This window comes from Equus quagga, chromosome 11 (genome assembly GCF_021613505.1).
Source record: "Equus quagga isolate Etosha38 chromosome 11, UCLA_HA_Equagga_1.0, whole genome shotgun sequence".
In the NCBI taxonomy this organism is placed as follows: domain Eukaryota; kingdom Metazoa; phylum Chordata; class Mammalia; order Perissodactyla; family Equidae; genus Equus; species Equus quagga.
Genome location: NC_060277.1, coordinates 96,161,643 through 96,173,580, shown reverse-complemented (window position 1 = coordinate 96,173,580; position 11,938 = coordinate 96,161,643). Strand labels below are relative to the sequence as shown.

At 51.8% G+C, this 11,938-nt stretch overlaps 1 protein-coding gene and 1 long non-coding RNA gene across 2 annotated transcripts; one reads left to right on the top strand and one right to left on the bottom strand.

Annotated features, from left to right (window-relative positions):
• Positions 1 to 110: 110 nt before the first annotated feature.
• COASY (Coenzyme A synthase) lies at positions 111 to 4,267 on the bottom strand. The gene is made up of 10 exons (XM_046675421.1): positions 4,176 to 4,267; positions 3,076 to 3,786; positions 2,247 to 2,461; positions 1,861 to 1,992; positions 1,540 to 1,729; positions 1,391 to 1,455; positions 1,120 to 1,204; positions 844 to 941; positions 608 to 754; positions 111 to 506 (listed from the first exon to the last, which is right to left on the bottom strand). Exons 2-10 carry the CDS (start codon positions 3,773 to 3,775, stop codon positions 447 to 449), a joined length of 1,692 nt encoding a protein of 563 aa, XP_046531377.1. The 5' UTR covers positions 3,776 to 3,786; positions 4,176 to 4,267; the 3' UTR covers positions 111 to 446.
• A 21-nt stretch (positions 4,268 to 4,288) lies between these two features.
• LOC124246814 (uncharacterized) lies at positions 4,289 to 9,505 on the top strand. The gene is made up of 2 exons (XR_006890606.1): positions 4,289 to 4,388; positions 9,138 to 9,505. It is a non-coding gene; the product is annotated as an uncharacterized LOC124246814 (long non-coding RNA).
• The last annotated feature ends 2,433 nt before the right edge of the window (positions 9,506 to 11,938 follow it).

Sequence of the window (11,938 nt, the reverse complement as noted above, 5' to 3'; positions counted from 1 at the left end):
CTCTTAACCACTGCCCTCCCAGCTTCCAGCTCAGGCCTGGGCTCTGCGCTTGTGGCTCAAGGGTCCCAGAGATACCCAGGGGCATTGGAGCAGGAAGCAGACACCATGGAGGCAGCGCCTGGGAACCTTCACCTTTAATTCTGTCAAGTTCCAGTGTTTGCTCTGGCCCCAGGCAGCCTTGGATAGGTATCAAACACCCTTGGGCAAGAGTGGGGATGGAATGCCAGAGGGGCCTGCACCCCGACGAGCCACATCCTCAGTGTTGGCTGAACACCAGCAAGCTGGGTAGGCTTCCTGTGTCCACCAGGCCCAGCCTTGCCCTGCCCAGCTTAGCTCAGAGCCCTCTAGGCCCAAGCTAGGGTGAGCATAGAGGCCCCACTCCTCCTCACTGCTGGATCTCTCATCAGCTCCAGGGGCCTGCTTGGCCCCACAGAGAAGTGAGTCACTCATGGGCCTGATGGCATCTTGGGGATGCGCTTCTGCAGGAGGTCCCAGGCTTTCTCCACCTGTGGGCAGGCCAGAATGTTAGGAGGAAAAGAGGACACGGTCAGACAGGAACCCACTAGAGACTCCCTCCTCACAACCCAGCCTTTCCCTGGGCACCAACCTGGAGCTGGGTGACAGGAGGCTCCCACAAGGTGCTCAGCACCACGTGGCTCTGGTCCACAAGCTGCTGCCCACTCATCTGGCTCTGCAGCCGGCTTTGAGCCGCAGACTCACTGAGGCCATCCCTCTCCACAATGCGTCGTATAGCCTGGGCACAGATGAGGCATGTGTCAACCCACTGGCTCAGAGCAGGAGGCAGTCTACACTGGGGATGAGGTGTTGGTGGGGTCCAGATACCTCAGTCTCAGGGATGACCACAGTCCACACCTCATGCACCATGTTCTGCCAGCCGGCTTCAAGCAGCATGGCGGCATCAATCACGCACACATGCTTTCCTGTGGGAAGAGCCCAGTCACTGCCAGCAGCACCCTGCCACTTGCTACCAATGAAGATTAGAGCCAATGAAATGCAGATCCAGGGACAGTGGATGGTCTGGCTTGAGGTGGGGAAGCTCCCAGGAGAGAATCTGCTTAACTGTCCCCTTTGGCTGCTCCCATCATCCCTCCTACTCACCCTCAGCCACAGCTTGATCCATCTCTTCTCGGGCCAGCTTTGCAATAACTGGCCACACAATGTCCGTGAGTTTCTTCAGCTGCTTCTGAGGAGAAGAATGGAGGAAGTGGGCAGTTTACTGTCCCTCACAGATGGAGCCAGCCCAAGGGTGGAGGGAGTTAGGAACAGATGAGTGGAAATTGGCATTCTGGGCCAGACCAGAGAGGCCCACTGGGTCCCAACCTCTGGGTCTAGTAGCAGCTGAGGAGCCCTTGGAGAGGTGTATGTTTACCTTGTTCCCAAACACCCGGCTGCCCAGGACCTTCCTGTTGATAATGCCATCTTTATGGAGAATATCTGGATGACAGAGACAGAGGACTCGGCAAGGAGGCCACGCCGTCTCCTCACTTCATGCCACCTCCAGCCCTCTCCAGTTATTACCTGTTCCAAAGGCTTCCACGACAGGCTGGTAGGCAGGACCACCAGGAGCATAGGCCCGATGGCCCAGGTGGTCACTGTCGATGACAAATGCCCCCAGGCCCTTCAGCCGCTGCGCTATTGAGCTCTTCCCAGAGCCACTGATGCCCGTCAGCCCAATCACGTAGAGATGTGCGGGGAGCTCTGGCCTCTTCTGAGGGTAGATGAGAAGGAACCTCAGTTACTAGGGTCCTCAGGCTCACGTGTGGGCTGAACCCTTCAGTCTCTACCCTCCAGCATTTCCAGCCCACCCAAGCAGAGGGGAGAGAGGGAGGGTGGGCTTACATATGGAGGCCGAAGCAGGTTTCCTAGCATTCGCTGGCGGAAGCTGGAGGAGCTGACTTTGTCCTCTTCGTTTTCCTTATGGCTTGGGTCCTTCAGCAGCTGGATCTGGTACAAGGCAAGCTCCTCCAAGCCCTGAGGTAAAAGAGAAGAGGTGAGATGAAGAAGGGCAAATGCTGACACCTAACCTGCCCCCTTCTCCTACCCTATCGGCCCCAGAGGGAGAGCTTACTTCAGAAGGCCAGCGGGGAACCAGTTCCTCCTTGCCTCTTCCCACCAGCCTGAGCGCCCTCTTCCCTCCTCTGGGGTCACAGTACTTTTCCAACAGCCCCATACAATGACCTTCCTTGTCCCCATCACTCCCTCCGCCAGGCTCCCTCAGGGTTTACATTCTCAAGGCGGAAGCGGTTGACAGCCATCCCCCCACGATAGGTCTCCTCGCTGACCACCAGGAACTCCAGGGAGGGGTCCGAGCCAGCGGGCCCATAGGGGTCCAGCAAGGGGATGATATCAAAAGTCAAGGAGGGCTTGATGTCCACGAGGAACTCACTCAGATGTGCTACACGTTCTGCGTAGGGTTGGAGAAGCTCAGGGAGCAACTTGCCTGGGGAAAGAGCCCAGAAGAACAATGAGATCCTTTGACTCAGGGGGAAGAGTGTGGGCCAGTTTGAGGAAGAGTGTCCCTAAGCATCCTATCTGCAGAGGGGGGTGGCAGGGAGAAAGAGCTAAACTGGAAAGTGGTAACAGAGGAGCTATGAGGAGGAGGCAGCAGGCAAGCACAATAGTGGTGGCAAGGGCTGACGCGTGTCTAGAGAACTAGCAGTGCCAGTGGGCATCAGAGTCAGAGTTCCAAGAACCACGCCATCACGAGTCCCCTCCTACTGTCTCTAGTACTACTATGTGTAACTCACGCATCCATTTAGTCCCAGGGTCTCAAACCTTAGGGCTCATAACCTGGAGAACTTATTGAAAGCACAGTCTCCTTGGCTCCACAGTTAGGGGGTTCTGATAGAGTGGTAACTAGAGCATACACTGAGAAAGCTGCGTTTATTCATTTAACAAAATTGCCTTAGCATCAACTGAGTGCTAGTTACTGTGACATTTGGGAAGAGTGGAAAGTAATGGAGGGCCCCACCCTTCCTCAATCTTGGCGTGGCAGGGAGGGCATGGAGTTTTGGGGGTCCTCCCCTGCCCTCATCCAGGGTGTCTCTCACTCACTCTTCAACAGGTCTTTGTCTGCTACTCCCACCACAAGCTGCTCCTGAGCCAGGATGCACGCCACACTGAGCAACACCTTGTGGGCATTGTGCAGGCGGTCAAATGTGCCACCTACAGCCCCACGGTGGTAGCCACGCACTGGCTGCTTTGGAGACCTGGCGACCGGGGAGGCTGGCCTGATGGTGGAGGGTAAGGGGACGTCCAGGGGCTCCACAGGCAGCTCTCCAGAGCCATAATCGGGATACAGCAGCACCGAAGCCAATTGCGGACAACAGCTGTAACAACTGGTGGCATAACGCTCTAGTTGTTGCTTTACCGGGTTGTACTGGCTTCCATCCAGGGTCTGGAAGTCAGTCAGCACCACTTCCGGGGGATGGGCCAGGTTCTGGACTGAGCTGGGCAGGGGAGGGAGAAAGGCGCTCTTGGTTCGGACATTGGTCAGCAGGATTCTGACGTCCAGGTGCCTGTGGACTTTGGCGCCGGCGTACAGGTGCGTGATGAAATCGAGAACCTCAAACGTGGCCTGCACCGGGCTGGACTGGGGTTGCGCCGGGCCCTCCAGGCTCATGCCCGGCTGCAGGTGCACATAGAGCGTATCATTTACCAGCCGGGCCGCCGAGGTCAGGATGGGGGCCAGGCGAGGGGCCAGGGAGGCCAACGGCGTCGTCAGCACCAGGAGGCCCGACCGGAATACGGCCATGCTGCCCAGGCCTGCAGACAGTCAGGGAGACGAGGGGAGAGTGACCGAGGGGGATGTGGCCGAGGCTGACTGTACGGGGCCTTGGACCGAAGAGAGGGGATCTGGGGCCGAGACGGGGTCTCAGTGCTGATGGAGAGGAGTCCGAGGGAGGGAACGGGGCCTGGTAAACGGCGCCTCGGGGCTGCGCTCTAAGCCTCGGTTTCCTCATCTCAGACGGAGCGGTGAATTCGCTGAACTGAATCGAAATCCTGGGAGGGGGAAACTGGACAGGAGCCCGCGAGTCAAAGGGCTGGGGATCCAGAAATCCTGGGCCCTCTTGCTAATCTGCACCAGGGTCTTCAAGGAATCGAAGGAGGGGACCAAAGGGGGACGCCCAGGCTCGGATCGGTCCCCTACTTACTGAGACCTCCGGGCTTTGGTTCCGCTTGCACCACTGCGGAGGCGTCCCCGCCGCGAACCGGAAGCACTAGTTCAGCAACTGCGACTCCGAGCTACGGAAACTGAAACAGGCCAAAGGTCTCAACTTTGGTTCGAAGTGGGACTCTCGCGAGATCTTTCAAAGGGTGGGGTGTGCCCTGCCGATGGGGCGGGCCTGGGCTCCGAGACTTGAGAGGTGAGTGAATCCTTGTTTCCAGATCCCGGCTGTATGGTGACTGGGCGCACGAGGGCAAGGCAGGCTTGAAAGCCCTTTCCACAGATGCCTTTCAGACCCTGAAAGAGGAGACTGGCTTTAGCCAGATCACCCGGGAGACAGCGGCAGAGGCGGAACTAACACCTGCCTTTCCTTCTTAATTACGGGAACGGAGGTGAGGGTCACAGAGTAGCGCTTCAATTAGGGCCGGGGGTCCCCGGAGCCCTCGTGGAGCCGAGGATCCTCACGTGAGAAGGCACAGCACAGCTCTGTCCAAGTCTCCATTTCAGAGATGGGAAAATTGAGGCCTTGTATGTTTCAAGGACATGTAGGGAGATAATAAGAGGCCGTGTCTCATGGCTCCCATGGGATGCTCTCCACACCACCCAGAGCCAGTGATGCGCCAGTTTGCAGGAGGGAGGAGGAGGAGGAGAGTTCTGCGTGTGAGCGCAGTAGAGCTGCCAAAGGATGGTCTGTGTGGACAGGAGGAAAGGGGGCGAAGGCGGGAGACCTAGTGCCAAGGGTTCACCATGCAGCTAACGAGTGCTGGAAAGGGTAGTCTGGGGAGGGGAAGCCAGGTTTCCCTCAGGAAACATTTCGAGTAAATTGCCCACGGAGATCTCAAAAAGGAGGGGAACCAAGCTCCTAGGTTCCAGTAATGTGCTGTGGTTTATTTTCTCAAACTAAATAAACGTTAACTTTCATACTTAATTGTGTTTTGTTTTTTTTGAGGAAGATTAGCCCTGAGCTAACATCTGCTGCCAATCCTCCTCTTTTTGCTGAGGAAGACTGGCCCTGTGCTAACATCCGTGCCCATCTTCCTCTATTTTATATGTGGGACGCCTGCCACAGCATGGCTTGACAAGCAGTGTGTAGGTCCCCACAAGACCCAAACCAGCGAATCTGGGCTGCTGAGGCAGAACGTGCCAACTTAACCACTGTGCCACCGGACTGGCCCCTGTTTTTTGTATTCTTAAAGTGGTCCCCAAAAGTGGCCGCACAGAACCTGAATCTGCCCCTGGAGTCAAGGATGGGAGAGATAGAGCCACAAAGGCGTTGAGGCCACGCTTCTTGCAGGAGACATCTTAAGTTGGATTTTAAAGAGGGGACCTAGTTTGAAGAGGCAAACTGCAAAGACTGTCAGGAAATGCCCTGAGGCATCTGGACACACAGCCTCATATGCCTACACAGAGTCACACTGGTAGAGGAGGTCATGGAGGGCGTGTAACCCTTGAGCTGGACCTGGGCAATTAGAGGCTCCTCAGCCCCGCCCTGGCTTGGAATGTACACCCACTGACCTTTAACTAGAGGCTATAAAGCTTGAGTAAGAAAGTTGCAAGAGCTGAGGTTAAAGGATGTGTGGTTGTCCACTACTCTGCTAGCTTCAGGGCTGGCAGACGAGGTGGGGGAGCGGGATAATGTTTGTACCTCAGTGTGCTGTTTTGCAAAGCTGGGAGGGCACGAGCTGCCTCAGATTGAGGCTGGACTGCTCATGACAAAGCCTGATTGGGACACTAAGAGGTGGAATGCCCGGGAAGGTGAGGAGAGCAAAGGGGAGGATGTCGTGGTGCCTGACAGTGAAACAGATGAAGCACCCCACTCCATCTGACCTGACCCCTAATACAAAGGAAAGCAAAACCTCAGCAACAACAGCCGCGGTCAGTGGGGCAGCCCTCAATTCAGGAAACCTTCATGATGAGAGAATAAATGCCCACTGAGCTTATTGATCTTGCTGCCAAGTTCCAGCAAAAGGCCAAGAAAAGTATCCAGGCTGTTGGGTAGGGGGCAGTGGCATTTCTCTCAGTGGGCAGGAGGCAGAGAAAATGAGCAACATCACCACACACCCTGCCCTCTGACAGCACCTGCAAGGCCCCCTAGGGGTCGGGTACAAGATGCTCACCCCCTTAGAGACTGGATTATTCTATCCTGAGGGGAGGCTTGGCCCAATGAGGGGGATTTCCTGGGCACATGGGACCCTGGAAATCTATACAGGAGGTGCAACAACTTCTTAGGGAGTTGGGAATGAGACAGGCCATCCACGCCCCTGTCTTTGAAGGCCCTGATCGGGCCACATTCATTGGAGCCAAGATACTCCAAGCCACCCCGAGCACCTGGTATGGGACGCTGGTATCCATGCTGAGCCCAGCTGTGGGACAAGACATTTATGCTCCTGGGCAATCTATCGCTGATCTAGGGGACACTGACAAATCCCGGGAACAGGTGCTGGCTGTGCAAAAAAGCCGAGACAGAGAGGGAGCTCCGGAAGCCAAAAGGCTCCCCGAGTCTGCTGTAAAGGGTCTGGTAAAAGTAACCTGGAAGTAAATGTGGTTTGACCTCATTGCTGCTGGGACCCCACCTGAACAGACAGACTGGCAACCCAACACTGTGTTGGTCGGCCTGTGGAAAGCCTTAAAACCTGAACAACAGTTCAGACCTGCCCCACTTCCTCTCTACAGGCTGCAGGGGCCGCCACAGGAGCGGGGGTGGGGGCATTTGGAGGATCTATGTACTTTACAGGGCCTGGTAGCACCCGCATTTCTGGGGACAGCGGGCTGGTCGACAAGGTGCTCCACAGGAAGGGAAGTCCTTACCACGATATGCTGTTCCTTTGTGAGAGTCTCTGCCTGGGGGAGCGCTGTGCACACTGCGTGCGAGGAGCTGTTGCTCTAGCGGGAGTATATCGGGTTTCTGCCCCCTTCCAGAGCTGGGACCAAAATCCTAGGGGTATTCTCTCCTTCTGTTGTCTCTGCCACAGCGTCCAACCCATACCTTCCAGAGTCACAGACACATCTACCTCAAATGGCAGCCCTGCTTGGGAGATGCCCAGGAGCTTTCATCTGCTTCACTGGCATTTTTGCCTTCTCAAAGGCGGCTTGCTGCTCTGACCCCCAGTCTCACATGAGCCCTTTCTTTACCAGACAGTATAAGGGACAGAGGCACCATGCCAGGTGTGAATAAAAGTCCTCCAAAACCCCCAAATCCCTACAAAGCCTTGTACCTCTTTCACATTCTTAGGGGTCAGATAACATGTTGTTACTGCAGTTACTGTCCTGTGTGCTCTTAACAACGCCCAAGGCAACTGCCAAAGGAGTCTAGGGGCATCCACTGGAGTTCCCAACCAGTAAGGAATTGGAAAATTGATAGTATGGGCCACCTCCCTCCAAGTGAGGGTTGTAAATACACCCTGGTTTGTGTGGACGCTGCGTCTGGCCTACTCCAAGCTTTCCCCTGTCATCGTGCAAACCAGGCTGCCACAATTAGGGGATTAGAGAAACTGAGCACCATGTACAGATACCCTTGTTGAGTAGACAGTGATCAGGGGTCACATTTCAAAGATCATGATGTACAAGACTGGGCAAAAGAACGTGACATTGAACGGAGGTTGCATCTCCCCTGAAACCCACAAGCGGCAAGGTTGGTAGAAAAAAGTGGTGTATTAAAACAGCAGATTAAATTACCAACAGGTCAAACTACCTTGGCCACGTGGACTAAAGTACCATCCCAGGCTTTAACACATTTGAATGATCAGCCAGCAGGGCTTGTTGCCCCATGTGCCAGACTGGGGACCCCTGCTGAGAAACCCAGTACTGTAAAGGTAGGGAAGTCCTGGGAAACAGCCAGTGCCCTGACTGTCACTGTGGATCAACGGGCTATGCTGCTGAGAACACCAAATCCCATCACACCTGGGAAAGGCATTGTCCACTGGAATTTGCAACAGGACGTCCCACCAGGATGAGTGAGTTACTTTGCACCTCTGGGTGAGGGGGAACGATTCAGTCTCCCCTGGGATCCCATTGTCCTGCTGCAAGCCGGACCTGTGGAAACACACGGTACCTAGAATGGAACACACACCATTGAAAGAGGGGAGAAGGTGGGGGCCCTGGTCTGGCACATCACGCGCCCAGTCCATCTCTTCATGCCTGACGTGCTGTCTCCCCTGGCCAACATGGGTAGTATGCACAACCAGGTCAAGTTCCTAAACCTGCCAACCTCCATCTCCTCAAGGCCAGGTGGGCACGTTCTGGTTTCTGCTGGTATGATCATTTGGCTGCTGTCTTTATTCCCTTCACTGGCCTGGATGACGTTATAGCACACATCCAAGCCCTTGCTAAATTCACCCAGCAAACCTTGAATGACACAGCAAAGCCTGTCCTTACTGAACACTGAAATGTCTCTAATGAGAAAGGTTGTCCTTTGGGGGCCATCCTGGTGGTGCAGTGGTGAAGTGTGCACATTCTGCTTTGGCGGCCCGGGGTTTGCTGGTTCAGATCCTGGGTGTGGACATGGCACCGCTTGGCAAGCCATGCTGTCGTAGGCGTCCCACATATAAAGTAGAGGAAGCTGGGCGCAGATGTTAGCTCAGGGCCAGTCTTCCTCAGCAAAAAGAGGAGGATTGGCAGCAGATGTTAGCAAAAAAAAAAAGCTGTCCTGTACAATAGGATGGCCTTGGACATTATTACTGCCTTGCAAGGAGGCACCTGCCATTATCCAAGCAGAATGTTGTGTATTCATACCTGATGAGTCTGTTAATGTATCAGCTTTATTAAATCACACGAGGACACAAGTGCATGCCCTGAGTGATCCCACCCCCAGCCTAGGGGATTAATAAATCAGTGGTTCAAATCATGGGGCTGTTGGTGGAAAAAGTTGGTACTTATTTTGGTAATCATTATCTTAGTCTGTGTTTTCTCTTACCTGTGCCCCTGTTATTGCTGTGATATCTGCCTCCAGCACAGCCAGACAGCCGCCAGAGGAGCCCGCTCCATGAAACCCCCTGCTGACTGCACAGGGCTCACTGCAGAAGAGGAGGCCTGTAAGACTGGAAGTGCAGGTCACGAGTGGTGGCGTGTTGGAGGAGGTCATCAAGAGGACGTGACCCCTGGTTGACCCTTGAGCTGGACGTTTTCAAGGACGCAGCCTTGAGAGAGCAATGTGCAGTTGAGACCATCTGGATGGTGTGCATGACTGAACCCCATTAAGGCCTCTATGTAAACTTTTAAGATTCTGGTGGGTGGGTGCGGAGATCTACTCATCTGGTGACCACCCAAGACAAGCCTCGTGAGTAAGTCCCCTTGCTTATTAAACCTGCCACCTACCCATCTGGAGTGGGCTGCCTCTTTCTTCGATCGGTCCTTGTCCGTGTACGGGGGCCAGTTTCAGATTTCACCCAGGGAGCTGAGGTCGCAAACCAACAGTCACTTTTACTCAGTAAATGTGTATTTAGTGCCTCCCATGATGAGGAATAGTTCTAGGCACAAGGGATCAACCAGTGAACAAAACAAAGTCCCTACCCTCCTGGAGCTTAGATTCCTGTGTGTCTTGGGATGAAGTGGTGAAGACTGGAAATAAATCTATAGCAATAAAGTCAATAAGTCAATAAATAAATCTATACACATCTAGTGATGAGAAGTGCTATGAAGAAAAAGAAAACAGGCTAAGGGGACTATAGCAGAGGGAAGAGAATGCTATTTTAGACAGAGTCATCCAGGAAAACAGCAAAGACCTGAAGGAAGACATGACATCAAGATTAGGGAATGTGAACCAGACAGAGCCAGTTCAAAGGCCCAGGGGCAGAAGACCAGTAGAGTGGAATCAGATGATGGAGAGTGGTGAGAGATGAGGTCAGAAAGGAGGGTCAAAGAAGGTCGTGAAGGGGAAAACCTTGGATTTGACTAAGATAGGACGCCAGCCACAGGAGGTATTTTGAGCAGTGACATGAAACGATAGGACTTTCATTTTTATACAATCGTTTTGGCTGCAGTGGGGAAATTGGGGAAATTTGACTACTGGTGGACAAGAGTAGAATCAGGGAAACCAGTTAGAAAGCTACTGCAATAATCCAGGGGTGATCACAGTGCATGGACTAGAGTGACTTCCAAATATGCAAAATATGCAAAAAAAATTCCAAAGTTATTTTAAGTACATACGCCATAACACATAATTATTGTTTAAAAAATTCACCCAACACTTTGATCTTCTTCACATCTATTTACTTTACTTGTTCCCAATTATTATTTAGATTGCCTACAAAACTTCATGAGACATTAGGCAAAATCGACTGTTATTCTAAGTTATTTGCTGACAAATTTTGTAACAGAGATAACATGTTTGTATCATATCCAATGTTGATAACTCTGAAAACATGTTTATTTTAATCAAACCAACAAACTTAAGTAAACTTTCACTTACCAAAGATTTTTTTAAGATTTTATTTTTCCTTTTTCTCCCAAAGCCCCATGGTACATATTTGTATGTTTTCAGTTGTGGGTCCTTCTAGTTGTGGCATGTGGGACACTGCCTCAGCATGACTTGATGAGTGGTGCCATGTCCGCACCCAGGATTCGAACTGGTGAAAGCCTGCGCTGCCAAAGCGGAGCACACGAACTTAACCACTCGGCCACCGGGCCGGCCCCACCAAAGATTGTTTCATATCATGTTAACTTGAAAGACATCTGGGTTAGTTTCCATTACATTTACATAAGCACTTACTTTAAACCAATTAAATAGAGCTCTTTTAGGAATTATAACATCTGGAGGTAAAAAATACCACACATATATAGAGAGAGACACACATACACAGAGACTCCACAGCTATTGTTTTAAAATTGCTGCCATGAATCAAGTACAGTAATACAAAGCTCCTTCTCTCGTTTTTTCTTCAGTCTTAGGAATTGGTGAAGGGCCAAATAACAGTTCCCAGAGAGGCTATAAGCCTTTTTGAGATACAAGAAATGCCTGGAATCTGAACTGCCTCTAGAGTTACTTTTCAGTGTTGCAAAGGTTTGTAAGTTGAGGACAGTTGCTCTTAATTCCTCAGAAATCTGGGTTGCAACTTAAATGGCATTATAGGTCAATCTATCAGTCCAACTACATCATCCCTAATTTGCTTCTTTCCCTCTGGGAGCTTAGTTTTATTTTAACTTAAGGAAGAAGGCCTGGAAAAAAAATTCTGATCAGGCTCTGAATATCAGCTTCCAGTTTGGCTGAATTTCTGATCATAAGTTGCTAAATCCTTTCAAATATCTTGTCAGGTTTCAGCTGGAACAAACAGTAGCTTTACTTGGCAGTACAGAACAATTCGATTAACCTTTAACGTAGCAATTTCCCAGAAAATCTCTGAGTCTCCTTAACTCTGGGAGGAGCTTTTATGTTGGGCCCTCCTTTGAAGGTAGATTATGGGGGGTGTCTGTCAAGCCATGATCTAATATATTTTTCTTTTAGATACATTTTGTAACTTAATTTTCTATTAGCTTTTTGCAATAAAACTTTCAATAAGGTTATTTTGGAATTCTGAAGTTTTTGCTCTCAAATGCACTTACAAATAATCTTATCTAATCAAATGTTCCTTCTAATGGCCAATGTAATTCCCCTGAGGCTGGTGGCAGTTTGGCAGGACCATTAACCACAAAAAGAAGTGCAACCTGCATTTTTGTCCAGCTATCTCTGATTGCAAAATGGGGTGAAAGGACATTTTTGTCCAACTGTTATTTTGGGACACCAACCTGATGATTCTCAAGTCAAGCCCTCAGGAT

Coding starts and splice junctions, on each gene's coding strand:
- COASY (XM_046675421.1), bottom strand. CDS start 3,775: ATGGCCGTATTCCGGTCGGGCCTCCTGGTGCTGACGACGCCGTTGGCC. Junction 1,456..1,539: donor CGTGGAAGCCTTTGGAACAG/GTAATAACTGGA, acceptor TCTGTCATCCAG/ATATTCTCCATAAAGATGGC. Junction 942..1,119: donor GGATCAAGCTGTGGCTGAGG/GTGAGTAGGAGG, acceptor CTCTTCCCACAG/GAAAGCATGTGTGCGTGATT.